The sequence below is a fragment of the Rhamphochromis sp. 'chilingali' genome (genome assembly GCF_963969265.1).
Source record: "Rhamphochromis sp. 'chilingali' genome assembly, chromosome: 17".
Classification (NCBI taxonomy): Eukaryota; Metazoa; Chordata; class Actinopteri; order Cichliformes; family Cichlidae; genus Rhamphochromis; species Rhamphochromis sp. 'chilingali'.
In genome coordinates, this window is record NC_137944.1 from 14,894,045 (window position 1) to 14,919,842 (window position 25,798).

Below are 25,798 nucleotides of genomic sequence, written 5' to 3' on the forward strand. Positions count from 1 at the left end.
AGCTAACGATAAAGATTTAAGTGCATCTTTTGATAGCCTGGATGCGTCATGCTCTGTCTTGCTTGCTCTTCTTTGTCACATAAACACGCAACAGCCGTCACATTTTCTTGCTGCACATAGCTGTCTCCGGTGCACCGTAAATAATGTTGATAAAGACGCCTCCGAAAATGACTTTCACGCGTCCCCCGATTGATTTAACGTGACCTCCGTTTTCCAAATGATATTGGAAGCCTATTTAAACAGATGAAGGCTCAAATTGTCTTGCTTGTATGCGCATTAATCTCTCATTCATCATCATTACTTGGTGATTGGTCCTTCTACGCCTCCGCCAGCCTCTTGCGTTACGACAGGGGTCTGTAAATTAGGATGTAATCCAATTTAAACAGCGGTAACAGCAGCCACAGCTCCTTTTTTTTTTTTTTTTTTTAATTTGCTGTCGGTGGACAGCTGCACTACACCGCCCCTATCAAAATGCTTTGTGTTGGTTGTGGGAGCTGGGGAGACCTGTGCCAATTCGCACTAATAGGATCTTATAAGGCTGATGTAATTGCTGTTATGTGCGCAATCTACGAGCCCATCATATCTTGAAGCTCAGTCACACGAAATATTCCAGCGATTAAATGGCATGTTGATGCCGGATTAGGCCACTGAGGATTCAGCCGTATAGTTTCCCCGGCAAAGAGATGGGAGCCCATATGTGTGGCTGGGTAAATGTGGTTGTAATTTGCCTCACTTTAATGCGTCGTTTTGGCACAGTGTGACTCGAGGTTTAGATGGCCGTGTAGTGCTGCTGCTCCTGTTGAAAGTCAGCTCCAAATTTCCCAGACTGTTAAAAAAAGAGAAAAGAACCCACCATGAAACCATTTCCCCTTTCCTTTTAAAGAGACTACACCTTCTGAATATTCCGTTAGTCCGCCCCGTTCATCTTTATTTTTATGGTGCGATTTTATTATGCACAAACTAAAGCAATTTTCTTGCGTGACCCGCGTCCCCATCAGGCTTAAAGACACCGGCTGATAGTTTACATAAATCTGCCTTGTGGTTTCGCCTCGACCCGGGAGGCTTAAACGGTGTATTATTCCAAACATATGCATTTTAATCAGCTCGGTCACACTTACAAGAACTCCAGTTAATAAGGCCATCAATCAAACGCGTGAGGGAGCAGGGTGGGTTGGGGGGGCGGGGTTGGACTCAAGGGTGCCGTTTTTGTGGGTGCAGTAGAGTTTGATTAGAACGAGTCTAATAAAAACAAAAACAAAAAACACTGTACCTAAAATCATATTTGGTAACTAAATTGTTCTTCTTGGTGTCTGGCTTCACTGGCAGGAATCTTCATATTTCATATATTTCAAATTCCAAAATCTTCATATTTCGGAATAATCAGAATAAAGGCTCGAGGAATGTCACCTAAATTTGAAGCATTTTTAAAAAAATAAAATAAAGAAAATCTTCATGTTCGATTATGTAAGCACGCAATTGGCCAGTTTTTCGTTTGTTGTTGTTGTTGTTTGTTTTTTTTACTTCGAGGCCCAATTGAAATACCACACACTTTCTCGCCCATCACTGCAATGACTTCTAATCCACGACCTAAAACTCCCTTTAAAGGGTGATTTGTGTGTCTCTCCGCGGGCCGCAGCACTTAGCCAATCCTATTACGCTCCAAAAACTCTTTTAATTTGCTCGGGCCCGGTCAAATGCGGCCAATTAAGATCCCGCTGATTGTTGGCGCTCCTCTCCGAATGATCGATCTCTTTGCATTTCCAATATCTGCAGACACCTAATTCTGTCGCGTCTATTAAGTGGTCGCAGAAAAAAATATGAGTGGCGTTAACGGAGCCCGGGGACCACTTAACTGTCACGGTCAATCTAACGGTCCCATCAGGAAATAGGAGGGGGCGCACTCTGGTGTTTTGACAGCTACCACTTGAGAACAAAATTAGTGTTATTATTGAGGCGGTAGGACTGGCGGACCTGAACCAATTGTGAATGGAGAAGATCCTCAATACGCTTGAAGCTGAACGAAACCAAACCAAAGAAGATGACCGGGAGAAAAGCAAAAACAACAACAACAACAAAAATTTTCTTGAATCAGTTTTATTCTATTGCCGTGAGTTTAAAGTGACATATTGGTTATTGGCTATTTAAATGGATCCGAAATACGCGTATAGATCACTCCGCACGCCTTCGATGCTTTGACAGTATTTATTTGCAAATTAAACGATAAGGACAACCCAGTCATAACACAAAAAAACAAAAACAAACAAACAAAAAAAATAGCGAACCAAAAATAAAGTTTTATAATAAAATAATAATAATAGTAAAACAACGAAGAAAAAAAATCAGTCACACATTATTCCGTATTCCCACACAAATGCTAAACTGGTGTAACAGTGCAAAGCGAAAAACGGTTTTAAAGAAGGCCCGTGGGCATTATTTAATCACACTGTCTCTTTTACGGTCATGGGAGAAAACAGAGAAAGAAAGAGTGTTGGGTGGCCTTAAAAATGCTCATTTCTTTTTTTTTCTTTTTTGATTGTCCTCTCTCCATCCTCTTTCTGATCTTTCTCTCCCCTCCCCTCTTCAGATCGTGCCGGCTGTGGTAATCCGTTCCCTCGGCGCCTTGTTACCTTTTGCCTGAAACCTTCCTGGCATTATCATTAATTCAACACTCAAAATTCACCCGGTCTTACATATACATCACTTAATAATTTTACTAGCATCTGCACATTTCGGCCCGGGCCGTCGAGAGGGCCCCGGTGTGGAGAGCTAGCTATAATGAGACGGCCGCAGTCTTTTAACAAATCCCCTTGTTAAAAAAGAGAGATGGAAAGCATCATTCTCGCGTAACTAACAATACGTGTAGGCTGATTTTTGGACGCATAAAATAATGATCAAGACCTTAACGTCATCAATCACGGAGATTTAAACGTTTCTCTGGACCACCCCGCTTATCTCTCCCCGTCTCTCTCTCTCATAGCAGTCACAATAATCTTGTAGAAATCAAATCTGAATTTCTGTCTACGCAGTCTTATTTCAGCCCAATGTCCCCGGATCTTCGATGGGATTATTATATTTCAATAACAGCAGGTCTTTTGCGCGTCTTATAGCTGGAGAGCTTTCTCTTCTCCCCAAGTATAAACTGGCTTTCACTGTTTATATACTGGCTACCCCACCCCTCATGCTGTTTCAGTCCTGATCATATAATACGTTAGGGTTAAAAAGCTTGTGGTTAAAGGCTTATGTGGAGCAAGAGTTATTTTTTATCTGGTCAGAGGCACTTCTTCCCTCTGGTCCAGTGTCACAGATGAGGATTTGCTGAGCACTGAAGGCGTGAAAGTGACAAACGCGTCAGTCCTGCTTGTTGGGGAGCAAGCGAAGTCCGAGCCGGAAGGCCTGGTTGAGATGGCGTTGGACTGACTGGAGTGACACGCCAAGCAGGAGCACGGAGTTCCTCCGGGACCTAGGCCGTGAGTGGGACCTGAGTACAAGGAAGGGTGTCTGAAGGCGCACAGGAGCTCGGGCCTCTGGTAGGGATGAGACAGCATCCGGAAACTATCGAGAGAGCGCAGGGGGGTTGAGAAAGGGGCGGCTGCAGGAGCTGAGCCAGCCCCGACGCCCAGGTGAGAGTAGTAGGGCAGCGGCAGGTGCGATGGAAAGGGGTAGGGCAGGTTCCCCGTGGCAGCCGCATGGCTCATCATGTAGGTGTAGAAGGCCGGATCGGCGGGGTGAGGCCAAGTCATGGCCAGACGCTGCCGTTTGTCTTTCATCCTGCGGTTCTGAAACCACACCTGTGAAGGAGACACAGCGGATCAAATATTAACCACAATCCCCCCCGTGACCTGAAACAACACAAGCACATGCGTAGATAATGTTTGGCTTTTTTACTCATGACAATATTTGGATTTGGGTTGGAGAAACTTGTTACTGTAATTTATTTATTTATTTATTGTGGACTGCGTGACATTTGACTAGCATCCAATCAAAAAATACCAACCCAAGTAAATAAATAAATATGACCTGTGGCTACATAACGCGGTGCCTGCTTCTTAATCTTTTTTTTTTTTTTTTTGCTTTGTTTCCTGTATGGACTAATTTGATTTTACTCTATGAGATTATTTTCCATGAGATTATTTCTATCCATACACAAATAAACCACTGGCAGTCATTTACGTAAGCCTGACCATTTTGCACTCGACGTGGATTTGATATACATCAACACAAGCTCACAGAGTACGTATTGATGGTCAAGAGGCCTAATTCAGTCCCACTTCCCTGAGATGAAATCTTACTTTGATGGTGGTTTCGGGTAGATTTAAAGCGGCCGCAAGTTCGCATCTCCGCGGCCTGGACACATAGTTTTCCCGGTAAAACTCCTTCTCCAGGCGTGCTATCTGCTCTCGCGTGAATGCTGTTCGGTACCGGCGAATCTGATCTGCTGCGTAAGACAGAGAGCCCTGACCTGGGACATTCTTACTCGGCTCAGTACCGCACTCGTTCGGGTGGCTTGGAGAATCCCCATTTCGACCTGAACCAAAAACAGAGAATAAGCATATTTTAATTACAATCAGGTGTAAAACGCACACATTTACAATTTAAACAGGACCCAAAACAAATCGAAACGCTTTATTTATTTCATTCGCTGCCATTTGAAGACTAGCAGGCTAACTCCATTATTTGTTTGACTTTTAGAAAAATAAGAGACATCCTGACTGCTCGCTTAGCTTCTCATTTGGTGTAGTTTTTAAATTAAGATGCAATTTCCACTACTATTATTTTTTTCTAAAGGTATTTTCCACGATATATTGATTTGATATGAACAATAATTTCCCTTGGTTGAAAATAATCAATACTTAAACTGTATTGTTTTCATTCGTTTGTTACTTTACCATTCGTTTAGTCTACTACTCCAAATGTTTCATGTATGAATGTTTATTCATAAAGATTTCACACAGAATGATATTCACAATAAACTGAGCAGTGGGTGCTTGCACCTTCACAGCTGCCAAAACCAATTGACATAATTTTTTCTTGAATCTCCAATTTTTTCCTGGTGAAGTAGCCCATAAGCACATTTGCAGTACGAGTAACTCGTTGTCAAAGTCAGTGAGAGAAATGTCAGGTTACACTGTGGGTGTCACCTCAGCGTTTGCAGCCACACCGATCAGCTGACAGAATAGCTGTATAGCACCGACTGCAGCTGCAGTGTTTGAACCTGAAGCAGACCCTGGATCTGTTTCATTGAGCATAAATATTCGATTTTCTGTTCCACCCTACAGTGCCAATATGTTTATTGCAATAGCATACAATCCAACATGCACCCACACAGCTTACCTTTAGCTGTTGGGTAGTCCATGCTTTCAGGCGTGCAGCTGACATCAATTTCCTCATAGAAGTCCGACTCTGTGTCTGAGCTGCTGCCGTCTTTGTGATGTTGGTCAGCCTGGTGCCTCTCTCCGGAGGTAGACGTGCCAACCAGCCTTGCGTCGGCGCTCATATTTCTCCGTGCGCTATCCTCCGCCGCTAGATCGCTCCTGTCGCGGGAATAGGGTGCAGCTCCTGGACTCAGACAACCTCTGTGGCCCGGCTTGCCTGGTGGTTCTCGCACGGGGCTCCCGATGGCTTCCGACAAATTAGAGCCGCTCTTGCCAAGCTGACCTCCCTCTGCCAGCATCACCATCTCCTCTCTGCTTTCCATCACAAGCACGACTTAAAAGAAAAAACAAAACAAGCAAACCTCGTCTTCGAGGCGAACCGTCAAAACCAAGGAGATGAATCTCAGGTTGGAGGGGTGTGCGCGTGTGTGCGTGCAGCGGGGATGGCGGTGGGTGGGAGATTGCGTCCTAAAAGAGAAGGAGAGGCTTCTGGAAAAAAAAAAGAGGGGATGCAATCCGGTCTGAACCTGAGAGAAGACCGCTTCAGAGTGCCGAGTGGGAGCTCTGGGAGGGATCACCATTTACCCTCTCTCTCCCTCCCTCTCTCTCTTTCTTCAGAGCTGTCATTCTTAATGACCCAGTCTTCACGATGGTCCCCCCTGATGACGACACTCATTGACTGAATCTGTGGGTAAACAGAAGGAGCAACGGCAACGGCGAGATGGGGGTGGGGGATGTCAGAGGGCACAACAAGAGGCAGCAGAAACAAGAAACAGCATATTTAGGATTTACATGGTGATGTATCTGTGGTGTTGGAATATTGAAATATGCATTAAGTCATTATTATTATTATTATTATTATTATTATTATTATTATTATTATTATTATTATTATTAGTAGTAGTAGTAGTAAAATAATGTTTGCTTAAGACTTAGCTTTTTATTGTATTTTATTGTATTACAGTATATTTAAATTACTAATGAGCCATTTTAACGCCAGTTAATATGCTCAAATATTTTGGGTTTTTTTTCTACTTATTAAATAAAGTTCAGCTTTGCTTTTGCTCAAATATAACTAATTAACACAGAGTCATTTCGTAAAACTCATATCAGTCATTTAAGTTACATTATGTATTTACATTTTATTCACCCCTCCCTCCCCCGTCACTTTCCCCTCTCTCTTGTGATTGTTATCATCATCTTAAGTGGAGTCAAGTAAAGTCTCCAAAGGTCAGGTCTTGCGGTCAGGGTTTAGATAAAGGCCGATTAGAGATGAAAAAAGGAAACGTTGAACCGAAACCATTCTCTTTATTCTTTATGCCCAAACAAGTTATGAAATGTGGTACCGTGATTTGCATTGCTAATTTGTATGATCATGTGTGCAAAGCATTTGCTGTTCCAAATGAAAGAAATCCAAACAAAAGCATGACACTGTCATGGGGTTCTTTGGATTCTTATATCGGCAGTGGCCGTTTTTCCAGTTCTCCAGACGTGCAGTGTTTCAGCAAAAAGTCAATGAATGGTGATAATGGGAGCGCAAACCTGCTGCACACAGGGCTTGTAGCTGCTGTTTAGAAGTGGTCACATTTGAACTCTGCCTCTGAGGCGTAAAGACATCTTCACTGCACCAACGTGGCCAAAACATTTATTTAACACAGTTGCAGCAAATAAAGTTTTATTAAAAGCTGGTGTGACTGTTTCTAAACTCCCAGCTATCAAAAATATCAGGCATTCGTGCTATAACTTAAAAACAATTACAGCTTGGGGACAACATTCAAACATCAACGTACCTTCAAGTGCAACATTTTAAAGAGCTGAGGTTGATGACTTCCTTAATCACATTGCTCTTTGAGCACACTGAGCTACTTTATCCAGGTGGTTATAACAGAGGTGCCTCCACACGTGCGATTTTCGAACTGCGAGGCTGAGTATGGCTGCATGTATGTGGATGCATATCGTGTGTCACAGATAGGCGGTGTCATGTGGTCTCACAGAGAGGAGAGGGACATACTGTGGGTTTCCAGCACCCTCCGCTGTCCTTGTGCGCCCTCGCCTGTCCGAAAGTGAGAAAAGGCCCCGAGCAGCAGCCACCCCTCCCCCCGCGACGGATGAGAAGTGAGGGAAATTCCTTTGGCTTTCGCGTCCGACTCTTTCATCTCTTTGGAAAAAAACCCCTCACCTCTCTTCTTTCTTTTTGTTGCTCTATCTATCTATCTATCTATCTATCTATCTATCTATCTATCTATCTATCTATCTATCTATCTATCTATCTATCTATCTATCTATCTATCTATCTATCTATCTATCTATCTATCTATCTATCTATCTATCTATCTATCTATCTATCTATCTAAGATAAGATAAGATAAGATAACCTTTATTAGTCCCACACGTGGGAAATTTGTTTTGTCACAGCAGGAAGTGGACAGTGCAAAAGTTATGACGCAAAAATTAGAATACAATAAGAATAAATACAGTACACAGCTGTACAGAATAGAATAAAATAATATACTATATACAGTAGAATAAAATAGAATAAAAATATACAATAAGATAAAAATAGAATACGAATGCTATATACAACTGAGTAAAAATACAACGATGCCAGAAAAGATTATTGCACTTAGTGTTATTGCACATGTGTGGATGTGTGTGTTTGTTCAGTTAAAGTCTTTGTTGTGGAGTCTGACAGCAGTGGGGAGGAAAGACCTGCGAAATCTCTCCGTCCCACACCGTGGGTGCCGCAGTCTCCCACTGAAGGAGCTGCTCAGTGCTGTCACAGTCTGCTGCATGGGGTGGGAGACGTTGTCCAACAGGGATGACAGCTTAGCCGCCATTCTCCTGTCACTCACCACCTCCACTGGGTCCAGAGGGCATCCTAGAACAGAGCTGGAGGGCATCCTAGAACAGAGCTATCTATCTATCTATCTATCTATCTATCTATCTATCTATCTATCTATCTATCTATCTATCTATCTATCTATCTATCTATCTATCTATCTATCTATCTATCTATCTATCTATCTATCTATCTATCTATCTATCTATCTATCTATCAAAATGACATAATTACGTCCAAGAAATGAAAGAACTTGTTACTTTTGTTTTGAAAAATCATAAACACTGGTCATCGCGCAGTGTTTGTTGGTCAAGCGCCAAGATCCTCGCTCGTTACGTAATGGGTCGCAGATAAAATCTTGTGATCACCCTGAGATAACGCTTCGAAAATGCTTTTGCGCAATGGGTGACCTTGTGCATTTACAGTACATATTGTCTGTGGCTTAGATAGTAAAGGAGAGCGGATTGGTTTGGAGAGCTTGCTGGGTGTGGAACGCGGTTTACTTATTTACATAAAGCAATTTCCATAGCGTGGAACGCAGTTATTATTATTTTTTATTCAATGCACATTTGATCCACATTCTTGTGGCACAAGTGCAGAAAACTGGACTGCAGTGTAGGCGCATCTCCAGTGTCTACTTCTTCAGGGGAAGATCAAAGAGTGGGGAGCGCCCCCCATGGCAGACACTGCAGAATGCGCCCCTTAGTTTTACTAGCCAGCCCAACTTGAACTTGACCATGGAGCCTGCGCAGTCTGCGTGTAATCCAATCCTTGGCCCCGGCGGTGCAGATCTGTCACAATGTTTGCTTTTAGCACAAAATGTGCTTCAGTGCGCGATGAAATTGCGCACGAATTAGTTTGGTGGTTGTTGAGCCAGCCGCTGGCTGAGGCGCACTGCGTTTCACACACAAGGAACCTGGAAGAAAATAACAATTTAGACTCTCCTCACTAAGGTGGCCCCTCCCGTCTCCGTTGCTTCAACTTGGCCTTGAAACAGGATGACGCAGCTACCAGAGAGTTAACTCGTTGACCTTGGAGCGAAACGAGTCCTGATGACTATACAGCTGGAAATCTCTGCTGTAAGAACTTCTTTTATCGCACTTCCCTGCTCCATCCCGCACACCCTACGCTATTACACGAAGGGCTTAGCAAGCCACTGAGATCAGACCTGTATTACCCAATTAAAAGGGGAAACATCACGGGGTATGGCTTACCATTAGTTCAGCAGCAGCAGGGCAACCCACCAGGTGCAAAGCCCCGATATTTCACAAGAGTGCATGCAATTCTTTAGTCTGGTATGTGGGTCCCTGGCATCTTTGAGAAAGGTGATATTTACAAGTCTGCCTGGTTGCAAATGTTTTTTCTTTTTTTCTTTTTTTTTTTTTTTTGCCACAGTGCCGCTGTCATCAGTCCCCACTGCATGCTCATGTGCCTCTGTTTTCTCGCTGCTCTCCACTAATTTTAGCCTCTAATAATGAGCTATTGAGTTATACTGCCGGCAAGATCATCCTATTCACATTTCTGCCCTCAGTTTTCAGGGTTTTTTTTTTTTTAAATTTTTTTTTTAAATTTTTCCCACAACCGCCGTTCAAATAATGATGTGTGGATACAAACGGGCATCCCGTTGATTTGCATGTAATTGAAGGCGTGAGACACATAGGTCCCACAGTGAATAAGCCCAATGTTTTAGGAGTTTTGTAGTTTTACAAATCTCAGTATAAGTTAAGTTGCTGCCTTTACCACACCTGGTTGACTAGAAAAATACCTGCACGGAGACAGCGGGCCTTACGTCAACTCAACTACGTCTGCAATGTTTTTTTGAGTTGTTTGTCTTTAAATTGTCCATCCCGTGGAGTTTTGTTTTGTTTTGTTTTTTAATTAAACTATCCAAGTCTTCATTTTTTCATTAAATTCCAGGTCGTGAACGCCAAACTGTGCAGGCCTTTCCCCTGCAAATGCCTTAAAACCAATGCTACTTTGATAATAATGGTTTTTAAACTATTTTGCAAGTTTCAAAACTCAATAGAAAATTATTAGGAAGATAGGAAAACAGTCCATGCAGAGGTATTTGATTTCTGAAGTAACTAAATGCAACCATTCTATTTCAATCTCCACATTCCGACAACATTTTAAAACGGGCGAGCCATTTCAGTCTCTATCTTTATAACCAGACAAACAAACAAGGAAAAATCACCTTGAGGTTAAGAAAAAGAAAACCCAATCAGTCGTTTTGTCGCGTTTTATTGACAGAGCTGCAGTTTTAATGACATTTACAATTTCGTCTTTGCTTTAGGAGTGCAGAAAGAGCAAAACCTCTGTAACGCAGCTTAACAGGTGCACATATTTAACCTCACTCCATTGCTCAAAATGTATATTTACAGTTAAAAAAATGGTTACGCTACAATTTAGAATGCAGTGTTGCATATTTGGGAGGAATTTTAGCGCTCACAATGCTATTATTGAAAAAGAAAACAAATGCACTGAAAAACCTACTTCGCTAAAAAATATTTTATTTAAATTTTGCAAAAATAATAATAAAAAAATCCCCAAAACACAACAACAATAATAATAATGTGTGGATCAAATTAAAAATGTAACGATGATGCTAGATAAGGAGAAAATGACTTATTGTCGGCCTGATGGCATTTAAAAGCAAATAATACTCGCTGCAATCGGACGGTGGCTTCGGATCAGAAATACAACAGATGTGGAACCGACTGAACATGCAGTGAGAGGCAGCGCAGATCTGTATATTTACGGAGGTTCTCGCATGCCAATAAAGTGATTTCACATGCAGCTTACAGGCTATAGTTTAGCAGGCTGTTAACGCAACGTTTGAGCCCACGGCGAGAGAAACTGAAGCACAGCGAAAAGTTGCAGCAAATGTGTCAGTCAAGAGGGAACATTATTGGGAACACCGTGGGAGTAAGGATTTCCTAGAGAACTGTAGACCTTTAGTTTAGACTGCATGTGTGTCCCCCCCCCCCCCCCCCCCCCCAAAAAAAAAGAAAAAAGAATGAAGTGGGCCAGCTTTCCTTGTTACTTTTATGCAGTCCGTCATAATCACAGTGCAGGCAGTCGTCCAGAAAATATGGAAAAGACAAGTGTGTGACCGCCTTGTGGTTCCCTGCTTTAACCACAAAAACATACTGGCTCTTATGTTTTGACAGCTTTTTTTGACAAAAGCACGTGCGATCAACACCGACATAACATAAATTGGGACATAAAACATGTTTTATGTCCCAATTTATGTTATTAAGGATATAAATTTATAGCTGGGCATAACTTTATATAGACTGCTTTACCAAGGCTTCATGGGCTCAGGCCGCGGATCAAATGCGCTCTTTCTTTCTCTGACTGCATAACTTCAGTGCCAGTATCAGAGCCTTGATAATGACCTCAGAGAAAAGCCTCCAGGCTCTGCTGCCAAATCCCAAAGCGCAGTCTTAGAAACTTTGCAGGATGCTTGAAATAGATCAAGGGGTGCACGTCAAATTTATGCCATTTAAATTCACTTTGATTTAGTGGAACTTACAGATATAAGATTAATCACCGTTTAGTCTTTCATTTTTTATCCCGCTTACGTTTGTGTGTAAATCAGAGAATACAATGCAAATCCGACAAGAATTCAATAGTGAATTGTCTAAGCGTTTAAAAGGTGTTTCTAACGAAGGTTCCTGCCACACGATTTAAGCACAAGCCAGTGGTGAATTGTGCGTCTCCTCGGCGGGCACTGGCCCCCTCCTGTTGTGTGTTCATTGTACTTTGGGATGTCTCGTGTCTGGACTGACCACATGGACGCGCAGACAGCCCCCATGGCTGGTCTTCTTACCAGAGGAGAGTAACATGAACAATTAAAGGACAGAACGGAGATTAAAAACACGATTCCTGATTTTTTTTCAAGAGTCTCTCTGAGACAAGAAACTTAAAAAAAATGGATAGAATACTTTTATTAAATGCAGCTTGATTTAACATGAACAAAGTCCATATGCCACAGTGTGGTTTAACGCAACCGTGTTTTTTGTTGTTGTTTTGATTTTGTTTGTTTTTTGTTTTTTTTTAAAAAAAAGCTTTTCCCGTATCGACGAGAACGCCACGAGGCAGTGTAATCAACAGGCCGGGCCTTGTAGCGAGACTCATAAATATTGTTGCATATTGCTGATGAATGATTTCATTACTTGAGCTTTCTTGTACGATGACTTCAGAACCAACCCCGACCAGCTCGTGTTGAATCCTCTTTACTTCAGCCTTACAATTATTCAAATCCACCGAATGCAATAACTTTTCCATTTGACTACTAAATAAATGTTGCATGTGACGCGGTTTATGGGTCTAAACGGAGATGTATTTGAAAAGGTAGAGCCTATGCAATCCAAATCCATGGAAGGAACAGATTTCCCTTTGATCTAAAAAAAAAAATAGACAGCAGCCTAGTTCTGAATGTCATAATCTTTCACTTTAATAATAAGCGTTACAAACCCACGTTTAATGGCTCATTTGAAAAAACAAAACAAAGAAAAAACTTGGTAACGATAATCTGCTATTTATTTTACATTTTTAGTTACACTCAAAACATTAAGATTAAATCTCTTTGGGTGTTCTCTCTTTTGGATAAATGTGGAACTCATTAAAAAGAAGAGAAAAAAATATCCATCCCAAATACTCTCTCTCCATCTGCATCATATGCCTCTTAAATCAAGCACCTCCCCCCAAAAAGATAAAACATCAAGCACACTTTTTATTTATTTCTATTTTTTTTTAACACAAACTGCTGTCTTAAGCTTCCTTTTGTTTAACAACCTCAGTCCATCCCTTTTTTGTCGCCCGGTGCCAGCAAGTCTACGGTTCACAATATAAAACCAAACTGCCTAAATCCGTGTTTACTGTTTATTAATATCTAGTTTCACTTGATATATTATCGAAGTTAACGATGTGTTGGAATTTACTGTACAGTTGTTCATATTTTAGATAACAAATGTGACGGAACAATTTTTAAAAATTACTGTTCTCATATGAAGTATTTGGCTTGAAGCTAAACAGCTCCATCCATGAGTAGCAGCTTCTCTTTGGGTGTTTAGTTCCCCAGTCTCATAGCAGAAACAGTACACACGGGGACATGTAGGTGACAATTTATGGTGGATTTGGAAAATCTGGTAACAACCACGAGGGAAAATCCACCAGGTCCTACTGCAGTGAATAGACGGAGAGCCACTGGTCATAAACACTAACCAGCAGACCAGACACACACACACACACACACACACACACACACACACACACACACACACACACACACACACACGTTTTCTTTTTCACACATGTCTACCAAAAGAAGAAGAAAAAAAGAGAGAAAGAAACACCCCGAAAAGAATAATAAAACAAAACCCCAGCCCTATCCTTTTTACATTTCCAACGCTGGGATTCAAAGGTATAGGCCTACGTGCCACCCAGAAGAAGAAGTAGAAGAAGGAGCGGGTTCGAACTAGTTCGCAAGAGTAAACAGGGGAGATAACAAAATGACAGTAAAAGTTAATGTCCTCCAATAGCGTTCATTGGGACAGGAATTCTCACCCCCCTTCCGCTCTTTTCAAGAGCTCAGACGGTCTCTTCAAAGCCTGAATAGGCCGAGGGACTGGATGGCTAGACAGCAACATTCAACTTGACCTTGGCCTCCAACCGCGTTTACGTCCTATGCAAAAACACGCACGCACACCATGTCGAGAGCTTTTCTGATTTCTGATTTTGCATACTGTAAACATGTCTGAAGTCAAGTGTATAAAATAATCCCCCACAACACGAGATTATCTCTCATGTCCTCTTTTCTCTTTTTTTAAACTGCTATCGAAATACACAAGTGAACCCTGTCTCCTTTTCAGAACTACACGCATGCGCCTCATTATACGTGTTTATATATATTATATATGTGTTATTTCAATACCTCCAAGTTACTAGGATCAAACTTTTTTTTTTTCATCTTACACGTCCTATCGGATAAAGCGCAAACAGAGGCGTATCAGCGGGAGACAGAAGTACCCTGTTTAATTCCGTGTATAGCGGTGCAATGCACAGATATATCAGACTTTATTTTTACACTAAGAAGGTTCTGTTGTAAAGAGTGTTATAATATTAGAATTTGTACAGCGAGGCAAACAAAGGCAGGTCAGTATGCATGCGTAAAGGCTAAAAGCGTTGCATATGAGTCATATGTAACTGCCTGGGTCACAACGGTTTTCTTTCTTTTTTTAAAAAAAATTGTTGAATACCTTTAAATAATCGACTCTTGTTTGCATATGTGAAAATAAGCATTTCTCCTCTCAAAATGACGAAATTCTATCATTTGGATGCATGAAACCTAAATGAGCGTAAGCACAGATTCATGTAAATTGTACCTTACGTTCTGTTTTGAAATTAATGCACATCATCCATGCTGGTTAAATCAAATATGACAAAAGTCAAACCCCTCGATAGGTGCAGTCACCTTCCCTTCGCCGCATTTTTCTCCATTTAATTATCTGCTGATGTTTACCGTCCTCTTTGCATAGCCCGGTCACGTGACCACATCTGGACCAATAACAGCGCCACATCTGCGCTCTTGTGCGCGTCAGAGTGGCTTTACTCTCCGGGAAGCAGTATCTCCCTTTTTTCAGTCTGAGGGCTTTTTAAAAAAGAGCCATAAGCTTCAATGTTGGATGCCGTGCTATGACAACGTCACTGCTCCTCCGTCCTCGCTGGGTCGACCCGTCGGTGATGTTCCTCTACGACAACGGCGGCGGTTCCGATGAAGTGAGCAAGAACATGGAGGGTTTTGCTGGTGGCAACTTTGCTGCGAACCAGTGCAGGAATCTGATGGCGCACCCCGCATCCCTGGCACCAAGCACGGCGTACTCGTCCAGCGACGTGCATACCTCCGGGATGGGCGAGCCTGTGAAACAGTGCAGCCCCTGCTCTGCAGCTCAGAATTCGTCCAGCGCGTCCCTGCCGTACGGGTACTTCGGTTACCCGTGCAGAATGTCGCATCACAGCAGCATAAAGTCGTGTGGAGCGCAGCCCCCCTCCGCGTATGGGGAGAAATACATGGACACGTCCGCCTCAGGCGACGATTTCGCCTCCCGGGCAAAGGAATTTGCTTTTTATCCAACGTATCCCTCTGGCCCGTACCAACCTGTCCCCAGTTACCTGGACGTCCCAGTAGTGCCAACTATCAGCGCGTCTTCAGAGGCCAGACACGAGTCTCTTCTGCCTATGGAGAGCTACCAACCGTGGACTCTCGCTTCCAACGGCTGGAACAGCCAGGTCTACTGCGCCAAGGAGCAGCCTCAGCCCGGACACATGTGGAAATCCTCCATACCAGGTAGGCATGTGCCTTACACAGAATCCATCCTTTACAGGAAGCAGCTTTTTGACAATTTAAGTCCGATAGTACACACAGCAAATCCAGTATGTATGGTGCAGTAGTACATGGCGTGTTGATAAAATCTCCCTCACTGTGGGAAGAACATCTCAAATGTATGACAAAACAAATGTAAGCGACAATACAGCAAAGGGCGTTAAAACGACTAGATTAATATGAGGACGCTTTAAAATGCGCTAAGTTGCGTTTTCCTTTGAGAAAATTACACAAATACATTTTTCTATTGTTTTATCAATCACTTATCATTAAAGAGTCAAGCCTGTCCAGTTGGTTTGAGGATTTCTCATTTTCATCAATAACCTCAAACATCATGAAATATTTTATTTTATTTAAAAAAAAGGTTGAAAGTGTGTCACTCAACTATTTACATTTTCTTTTTTTCTTTTTTTTTCGTGGGAGGGAAATTTTATTCTGAGAGTAAGTTTAGAGGCAGATTATCACATGTTCTTTTGTCTCTCTCTCTCTGTATTTTTTTTCCTTCTCAGACGCAGTGTCTCACGCCGGGGGAGACTCCGGGTCTTATCGACGTGGAAGAAAGAAGCGCGTGCCATACACCAAGGTGCAACTGAAGGAACTCGAGCGCGAGTACGCCGCCAATAAATTTATCACAAAGGACAAAAGGAGGAGGATATCCGCTCAGACCAACCTGTCCGAGCGACAGGTCACGATATGGTTTCAAAACAGACGCGTAAAGGAGAAGAAAATCGTCAACAAGCTGAAAACTATCAGCTAGTTTCTTTTTCTTTTTTCTCTTTTTCTCTTTTTTCTTTTTACACATTTTTTGATTTTTAGATGACGGACAAAATCTATGGGAAATTAAAACACACACACACACACACACACACACACACACACACACACACACACACACACACACACACACACACACACACACACACACACACACACACACACACACACGGATTAGGGCAAGCAGCTCCTTCATGACCGATTATGATTCATATGTATGTAGGCAAATGTTTTCCCGGAGCTCCCCAGACAAACTTTCCGGACCCACCTCTTCCTGCTACTTGTTGTTAAATATTGTTCAGAGACTCAAGTGGGAGAAAAGAGAAAATGTATAGCTGCAGTAGGCGTGACTTCTTCTTCTTCTTGTTAATATTATTATTATTTTCTTTTGGCATGCTCACTCTCAAAGTGACCTCAGGTGTGTGCGCCACCGAGCTACACCTTTATCTAGACTACAACTTTTTAACGAGAGTGATAAATGGAAGATTCACAGGAAGTGACGGTGTGACAAATTTGGACCTTGTGGGATGTTAAATATTAATCAATCCCGGCTTCTTCTTCTTCTTGTTTTTTTTTTTTTTAAAAACCTACCCACATGTTTAACTTGTATGAAGTATAGTTTTATCATATGAATCCGTGCTCTCATGCATATTCAGTCCATGGTGCAATTCTTATTATCATGCTTAGATAATCGTCATATGATATGACTGATGTGTGTTCATGTCAATCATAGCTTTTATAATGTGTGTGCGTATTCTTGTGTTTGTAAATAAGTGTAAAAGTAAATTCCGGCGTGATATCCAGGTTGTGTGTGAGTCCCAATATGTCGGCGTTAAAGTCCGTCCCAATAAAATATGGACTTGGTTGAATTTTATCTAAGTTTGTATCCTTTGAGTTTATTTGAGTGATTATAGCTCAATTTAATATAAACATTATTTTTCCTTTAAACGTATTTACCTTACGTAAGAACAAAAAAAGGCGAATTTTCCTTTTTTACGAAATAGGAATTTAAAATACGATGAAGGCCCGCAGATTTGCTGTAGAGACGCACAGCCAGCTTTTACAGTTATACTATCTCGTAGTGGCTTTGCTGGGTTTGAGGTGAACTTTATCCAGAAATGCTATATACAAATTATATTTAGAAAGTCAAATATTTGAACTGTGCTGTAGACTCCCGTTTGGCTGTGGGATTAGAGGAAATAAATCAGTTGAGGCTGGTCTGTGCTGAAATATAAGCTTACATCGCCATCTAGTGACGACTGTGGAAAATACTGTAGTGGTCAGGACATCCCATTCAAAGCTTAGAGGCCTGAATAATAATAATAATAATAATAATAATAATAATAATAATAATAATAATAATAATAATAATAATAATAATAATAATAATAATAATAATAATAATAATAATGAACTTAGTCAGTAGCCCTAGTGTTTTAGCCTTGACTTTGACCACGCGGGAGAATAAACATACGCAGGAGGAACAAGTGGAACCACAATTTACTTTTTATTGAAGACATATTAAACTTTGCGATATGTCCGAAGTGCTCACACGGACTCACTGCACACTGGAAGCTATTGATTTAATATTTAATATTGATTTAATATTAAAGTTTTTTTCTGTGTGTTAAAGTCAAAGTTAAGCGTTTGTGAAAGAGCGCCGAGATTGTGTGTTTTTTTAAACTAAAATCAAAGCAAACAAAAATGTATATTAATATTTATATAATTTGCAAAAAGCCCAAATATTTTCCGGATTGATGAATCAGAAAGTTTCTTTTGGCAAAGTATTCACCTTCGTTGGTCTTTGTTGAAAATGTGAGAGAACAAAAAAACAGTGAACACTTATGAGAATCCCCGTATCTGTTTGATTATGCTTTGTTGTTTTAAGTAGGCTTACATTGAAACTCCCTTTAAAAGGTCTAAGAGAATGCCTTAGAAATTTCGACCTATACCCAACGACTGGATTGCAGAGTTTATTCAGAGGGTTACGTGTTTGGTGTCTTCCCGACAGCACTGTTTCGCACGGAACTGTTTCATTTCAAAACAATGAAAAATAAAAACATGGAAATAAATAACATATTTAATGTGTGCTTAGATTTATTTTCCTAAATAAAATGTGAATTAAAAAGGTCAGAATTTCTAGGTATGGTGTAAATGTTATCGTGTACATTGTGTCTGTCTGTTAAATTGTTATCCTTAAATACTTTCTTGAGAGACTACGTAGAGTTGCGTACTAATCGCATTACCAGATAGTTGCCAGTCGTGAAATCGCAGACATCGCTATAGCCACTGGGTTAACCTTAAGGTTTAATAAAAAATAATAAATTAAATATTTAAATGTTGTTATATATATATATATATATATATATATATATATATATATATATATATATATATATATATATATATATATAGAGAGAGAGAGAGAGAGAGAGAGAGATAGATATAGATATATAGATATATAGATATATAGATAGATAGATAGTTAGATAGATAATTATTATTAATTTAAACATCTTATTTCATCTTATCATGTTTTTATCACCTAATGACGAGGACAGTGTTGTTAATTTATTATTATTATTATTATTACTTACTTACTTACTTACTTACTTACTTACTTACTTACTTACTTACTTACTTATTTACTTACTATATAGTTTATTCATTAGCATAATCAATATCCTCTTTGTTGTTTGGTTATAGCCAAAACCCCAGTCGCTTAGTCTGACTAAAAATTTCAGCCTTATTTGTGTAGGTCTAATATCTACTTTATGTTCCTTTTTTGTTTGCTGTTCTTAGGCTTTGAACAGATTTTGATCAGCGAGTTTAATTTACCATTCATACGGTATTTACTTTCGTTTGCGCGTTAAAAACCCACCTTAGTAGGATGAAAACAAACATTTGCTATGGGTTGCATAAAGTAAGTCAACAGTGGGCCGGACTATGAACCGTTTTTAAATGCTCTGTAGTGCCATATCTTGTGCTCCTATCACGCACATGCCCAGCTGGCTGATCAGGACAAACACCAGAGCCATGTGAGACAGCAGTCAGAGAGCAGGAAATGTGATGTTACGTCTCTGCCACGTTTTCTGACGTCGGCGCGGCGGGGCGCGCACGTGTTAAACAAGCACATAGATGTGGAGAAAAGTTTGATGTCTGACTCCAGAACGCGCCTCTGCTCCCGAAAAACACGCACAGGAAAGCGTTGAAGAGGCGGAAGCTGCGGAGCGGAAGTTACTTGTGGCATTACCTAAGTGTAAGTTTATTGGCTACGAGGAAGTAGAGCGTGTTGCTATTGGCTTAGTGAAAACCAAAACAAACACGAAAGTCCCGCCTGCAGCTTGAGAAACAACGTGAGAGTCCAAAGCTCAAAGCACAATGCTCCGCCTACCCCTCTCTCCTCGCGAGAGCTATCTTTGATTGGACCGTGGCTAGAAAACTCTGGAGGCTGGACCGCACTGTGTTCAAAAATTGAATTCTGCTGCCACACTAAGGATAAAGAGTGTATTACAGCTTGTTTTAGAGAATAAAAAGGTTTCAATTAGCATGTTGTAGAATGTCAAATAAACTAGAGAATGAGTTTTGAAAGCGCAGAAATTTCAACGCGTTTCTATTTTACTATCAGCTTTTAATTTACACAGTGGAAGGTAATGATAAAACAAAAACAAAACAAGCAATGGACAAAAGTCACTGTTAGTGTTTTCTTTAAATAAAAAATGCGTCCTATGAAATAACACTGGACAATTTGACATGCTTAGATTGTAGAAACTGTGTTGTACACGATGCACAACATCACTCCACGCGCTGTCAGCCGTGAATGAGCTCTGCATTCAGGGCCGGCTCTTTGCGTTGCTCTTTACATTGACCTTCGCTGTCTCTGAGCATAATGGAGGACAGGCCTGCAACCTTCACTTAGCCTGCAGTGCAGCTTTCAAGCTTGATAGCGTGATTTTGGAAGATAATCTTGTAATACAGCACAAAGACCCCAAGCGGACATAAGCTTACCCAAGACCGTGACAGCGGGCCAATAGAAGCACTTGACCGAGATTATATGAAAGCCTCCTCCATGCCCCAGTCGGCGCCTCAGTCTTTATAGACAGAGCGGGTTTCCTGTCCGGATATCAGATCATCTCATTTGGTTTCATGTATAAATGCCCCAAAATGTACTGTCTTCATTCACGAAGGGTATACAGACTAGATTTAAGAAGGATGTACCGGCAAGGATGCGTCAGTCAAAGCTAGCCACTCGTTTGTAGGTTTGCGAACACCCCCAGCACAAAATTGTTCATTTTAAATGGTGGTCAACAATAACAAAGATCATTATACATAATATGTCGAATCAATTGTGTGATCAGTTGATCTGTGATAACTTGAATTCTTATTATGTGGGCAAGTCGAAAAGACTCCACGGAAACGAAAGAAATACATCTGTTGTTGTTTTTTAGAACCTGCTGTCCTTCTCATATATAAATAGCAAATTCACTGAATCATCTTACCTGATTTAGAAGATTCATTTATAATAAGTGAAGCAAATTGTGGGAGTTTCACATTTGTTTGTGAATCCACGTAAAGAAAAAAAAAACAATTAAAATCCACTTGACAGTTTAAAGTATAATCCGTTATTTCACGATGATTTGGTAACCATGAGGGCCATTTATATTTGTGAACGAAAGTAGAATTTTTGAAGTCGCCCATTATTATTTGAGCTTAGATTCAGCAATTAAACAAAAGAAAAAAGAAAGAAAAGAAAAGAAAAAAAAGAAAAAAGAAAAAAGAAAAAAGAAAAAAGAAAAAAAGCAAGAAACTCGGCGTTGCGTCCGCAAGATGTCAACATCTTGAGAAGATCATTTCAGCGCCGAGCAAGCTGAAAAAATATACAACAGAAAAGGAAAATACTGAAGGTTAATGTGGTGTAAAAATGTGACTTTTTAGTAAGAAAGAAAGAAAGAAACGCAGGTCGGGATTTGCGTTATTTGACGCACACTGCGCCTGTTTTAAGACCCCAAACAGATTTTTTCTCTCTCCTCGTTTAAGTAAAACTAAACGTCGCATGGTCGTGTAATTTTATCAAATGTCCTTTCAAAGCGATCGTTTTTTTCATGTTGTGGGAGATCGCAACTAAACACTGGAACTCAACCAAAGATCTGGCGCATGTAGGCTTCTAGTTTTATTTATTAGAGGACTGAAATCCAACTGGTTACCTATAAGAAATAAAATAACTAAGATCTTCTAAGAATACTCACAATTTCTGGGTTTATTTGCCGAACGCTTTTTATGTAAAAAAAAATGAATTTTCTATTTCATTATTCTATTTTGTACTTTGTGAGGAGTTTTATTTTTATTAATGAAGATGAAATCCTTTAATTTCGCTTTACTCGCGTCTTGGTTCTTTCTCGTATTCCTTGTTATTCTTTCAAATGACCTCTTTGTAAATATTCTTTTATTCACCACACCACTTTATGTCCTTTTGTCCAGTCCCGCTCCTCCTGGCGCCTTGTTTCTCATGACACCCTCTGCAGGCTAATCCAGCCTTGTGATTCTCCCCTGACTAGCCGGAGGCGCTCCCGTTGACCGTGGAGTTGGTCAGTTTCGCCTTGGAGCCCTTGTGTGGTCCACCAGGCCTCTCTGTCATCGCCCTCGTTTCTGTCACCTGTGGATAAATCAACAGATGTTCGCTTAATCGGGTTCACGTTTGCTGATATATTCCAGCTCGTTCGTTTGTACGCAACCAAGTGCGAGCTCTGATTGTTTCATGTTTCAGTCTGATGGTTTTATAATCCCCCAGTAAGATGGTGGCGGCTGAGCAAGCCCATGTACAATTCAAGTTCAAAAACACTTTATATATTAATGTAGTGCGATTTTTTAGGACACACAAGCAGACGAATTTGCAGTTTGAAGAACTGCTTTGGCGAAACAGAAATAAAGGAAGCCATGATTAGTCTACTCTAGGCTAATCTGTTGGCTATTTTGGTAGTGCAGTTCCCGGCTGGTTTATGCGCAATAAAGCAAAGTGTTTAGTAAAATTGTGTTTTATTGAAAATATAGGAACACGCTCATTAAAAGGCACAATCAAACACCTGTGTTCTTTTTGTGTTGGTCGACTGTTTGTGTATTTGTTTAGACTAAGGAAGATTTTGAGATGAAGAATCTAGTCAATAGATCCTCTGAGGTGCAGGTGTGGTGGCCTATTTCTCAGCCACAGAATGAAAACAAAAAACAGCCTGTAGTAAAGCTCTGAGCTTTTTCTTTTCCTTGAAGACTGAAACTACAGGAGGTTTCACTGCAGGAGATTGAATACTCCTATTTAGCCCCCTTTACGGCCTACAGGGCCTACCTGACAGGGCGTTAAACTGTACTTTCAGATCCTCCCCACACTTGATTGTTTACTTGTTGTCTGACAAGGTTTTATGACACAAGGATTGGGCAATCTACACGTCGCATTCTCGTCCTGACTACAAAAAAAAGAAAAAAACGGAAAAACAATGCCAAACTATGCCACTATGCCAAACCAAGGACTCTTATTTTGAAGTGTTGCTATTTTATGCACAATTTTCTTTAATTGCGTGTTTGTTCTAAAAAAGCAAATCCAATGTGTGTTTATGCGTGCTGTGTGCGTTAAAGAAAACACAACAAGGAAACTTTAAGGTCATAAAAACGAGTGCCCTTGAGTAAAGTCACTTATTTGTCTGTCTTGGTGTCAAATCTATTGAATAGTCTCGCGTGGTTATGTCTTATACCCCAACCCCCTTTATTATTACTATTATTGTTATTATTATTATCATAAAACTTATCAGCTAGATGCTGACTGTGGATACTAGGCACAAGACAAAGCTGAACTCTAAGGGGTCGCTTTGAGCACGAAGTCACACAAGGAGTGTGTTGTTTTCTCTTCTATTGATAATTTGGATAAAAACCACAGCAGACGGTTAGGGCCCACAACTCTAATAACAGACATACTATTAGCTGCTTGCAATTATAAATTCACGTTATCAGGCAATCTTGCGACTCAAGGCATGAGTGGATGCAAAGGCAATTAAATGGAACTCCATCCGGGGCAAATGGAGCCCTTTGCTCTTTGTGAAGGACCCCCTCTCTCCCCGAACTTGAAGTCGACCGAAGAGACAAAGCTTTGGCTTTGAGAGCTTTTACGCAGCGCCAGACGGCAGTTTTTTTTCTGACCAAAAACAACACACGAAAGGCGGACTGAGGATCCACAGAACGACTTCCTTTAACGAAAGCACATTTGACATAAATCTGGCTCTCAGCTCACTTGTATCAACTGTTTTATGATCACTGTCTTTGTTAAAATTAACAAAAATTGTAATATTTCTAGACATTTCTTAGAGAAATACCGATTTATTCAAAGGAGAACTCTTACCTTAGCTGTGTACAGACACATGTTTCTATGTTGCTGAAATTCCCCAGCTGCTGACTTTGAGTCAGTGTAGGTGGTGACTTCCTATCACGCTTGACCGATTTTGTGGTGTCTGTCTGGCTTGAGGGGAAAGGCGCACAAGAATACTATAGCAGCTATAAAAACCCAGGTCTGTGCAGTGCTGGCTTTGGTTTTCCTGGGCATCCTGTCCTCAATTACAGCTTAAAAGCTTCGGCACAACTCTTAGAATTTGTCTGGATTGACCGAGAGGCGGAGCGTGTGACCGCAAAGACACTCGAGTTGTTTGTGTCCCTGAAATTTATCCACATTAAACTGCCTGTAAGGGTCTGGAACGATTCATATCAGGTTTTTTCCGTTTTTCTTTTTGACACAATCGCTGGGTTCTAGTATTAGTTGGTTCTCGCACAGTATTATTAGTATGTATGATATTTCAAGGTCATGTTTCACATGTGCCATCAAGAGCCCCTCGAATCCCTTATATGCACATTGGGCAGTGGGGGCAGACCAGCCGCGGCGGTCTTAATCCGAGCTCAGGTCTCTCATTCACAGCACATTAGAGTCAAGTTGCAGCCTCTCCAAAACAAGCTCCACGGTGGCCTCAGAGCAGGGAGCCGGGGAATGTGCACTGTGGCGTGTTTCCCCAATTCAAATAGCAGAAATTTATTTCACAGGATTCAACACATTTCTTATCTTGTTTTACTTTAGTTTCTGTGAGGAATAGACTCCATATGACCATATGACAATCTTAACCATTTGGATTATCTACATCCAATACTTAAAAATATTCATAGAGTACATTAGTTGCTAACATGTTCCGAGCTATAATTGTAAAAATACTGACAGCGCTGTTATTTTAAAATAATCCATTAATATGTGTTTAGAAACTATTTTACACGGTGGTGAGATTTACGTAAATGTTTTTCGTTGTTCATCTGAGTAAAAATATCACGGAACTGGTGGAAGTTATTATTTGTCAGTACATAATGATATCTAAATGTCATGTAAATTTCTGGACGCCGTCTTCTTGCTTAACAGTGAACATTTGGATACATATTTGGACCAAAATGCTGCGAGATCGCCATGCGTAAAAGTGGAGCAAGCTTGACTGTTGCAACTTTAAAAGCTGCCAGCAGATGCATAAAATTGTTAACTTGAAGCAAAGCAGAAGAGCGAGGCGAAACCCGTTAAAAATGGAACAATGTTGTTATTCAGCAACAAGCTAATTAAATATGGACATTGAAGCATTCTATATTTAGGCAACAGACTGTACCTTTCAGCTGATGAGTATTTTTCGCAACAATTGATCGCTGTTGCTTGCGGAATAGCTGTCAGTTTCTTCTAATGTTGAGGGTACGTATTAACTATCACAATAATTTCAAGTAAACGTCTTAATATTATTATTTGATAATCCATTAATGGCACAAGGTTTTGTACACACACTGTGTGTTTTATGTCTTGAAGTTAGAAACTGTTCCTCGAGCTACCTATTTTAAAGACGTTTTGAATTTATCCTGTCAAAATTCCAGTTTGGTCTTATAATGGTTCTAAGACAAGGCTGTGGCCAGCTGAAACATTAGCCGCTACTTTGAACATGACCCTGATAACCAAATGCCCACTCAGCCAAATGCTGTGCCATAAAAGCCACCTAATGATGACCACTCAGACATTTCTAAAAGCGGACTTTACAAATAAGCTGTTTTCTTCCTCTGATAATGTGTTGTTCGAGTTATATAGTTCATATTAGATAGTTTGGACAATGTAGTGTTCATGATCCTTCTTTTTTTTTCATTTTGCTATTAAACAAGTCTTCATGCACATTTCCCCCCGAAAGACTGAAAAGTGATTTCAGCATCTGAGGTGTAAATAGACTGCATAAAACTTTGACTGCAACAGGCAGCATCCATTTATGGTTCATCATTCTCCTGACACGGTTGCATGTTAAGGAATTTATTTTTAAGCAAACATGGCGATAAAAGCACCAATGTCAAGCTTTAGGACACACAGCAGTCATGTCTCTTACACTCCTA

The 25,798-nt window shown here is 40.6% G+C and overlaps 2 protein-coding genes across 2 annotated transcripts; one reads left to right on the plus strand and one right to left on the minus strand.

Annotated features, from left to right (window-relative positions):
• Positions 1–2,088: 2,088 nt before the first annotated feature.
• On the minus strand, positions 2,089–5,825 carry evx1 (even-skipped homeobox 1). The gene is made up of 3 exons (XM_080863324.1): positions 5,332–5,825; positions 4,290–4,525; positions 2,089–3,788 (listed from the first exon to the last, which is right to left on the minus strand). The coding sequence occupies exons 1-3, from the start codon at positions 5,693–5,695 to the stop codon at positions 3,261–3,263; spliced, it is 1,128 nt and encodes a 375-aa protein (XP_080719450.1). The 5' UTR covers positions 5,696–5,825; the 3' UTR covers positions 2,089–3,260.
• Positions 5,826–11,242: 5,417 nt separating this feature from the next.
• hoxa13a (homeobox A13a) lies at positions 11,243–16,543 on the plus strand. Its single transcript, XM_080862806.1, has 2 exons — positions 11,243–15,562; positions 16,108–16,543. Exons 1-2 carry the CDS (start codon positions 14,911–14,913, stop codon positions 16,353–16,355), a joined length of 900 nt encoding a protein of 299 aa, XP_080718932.1. The 5' UTR covers positions 11,243–14,910; the 3' UTR covers positions 16,356–16,543.
• Positions 16,544–25,798: the final 9,255 nt, after the last annotated feature.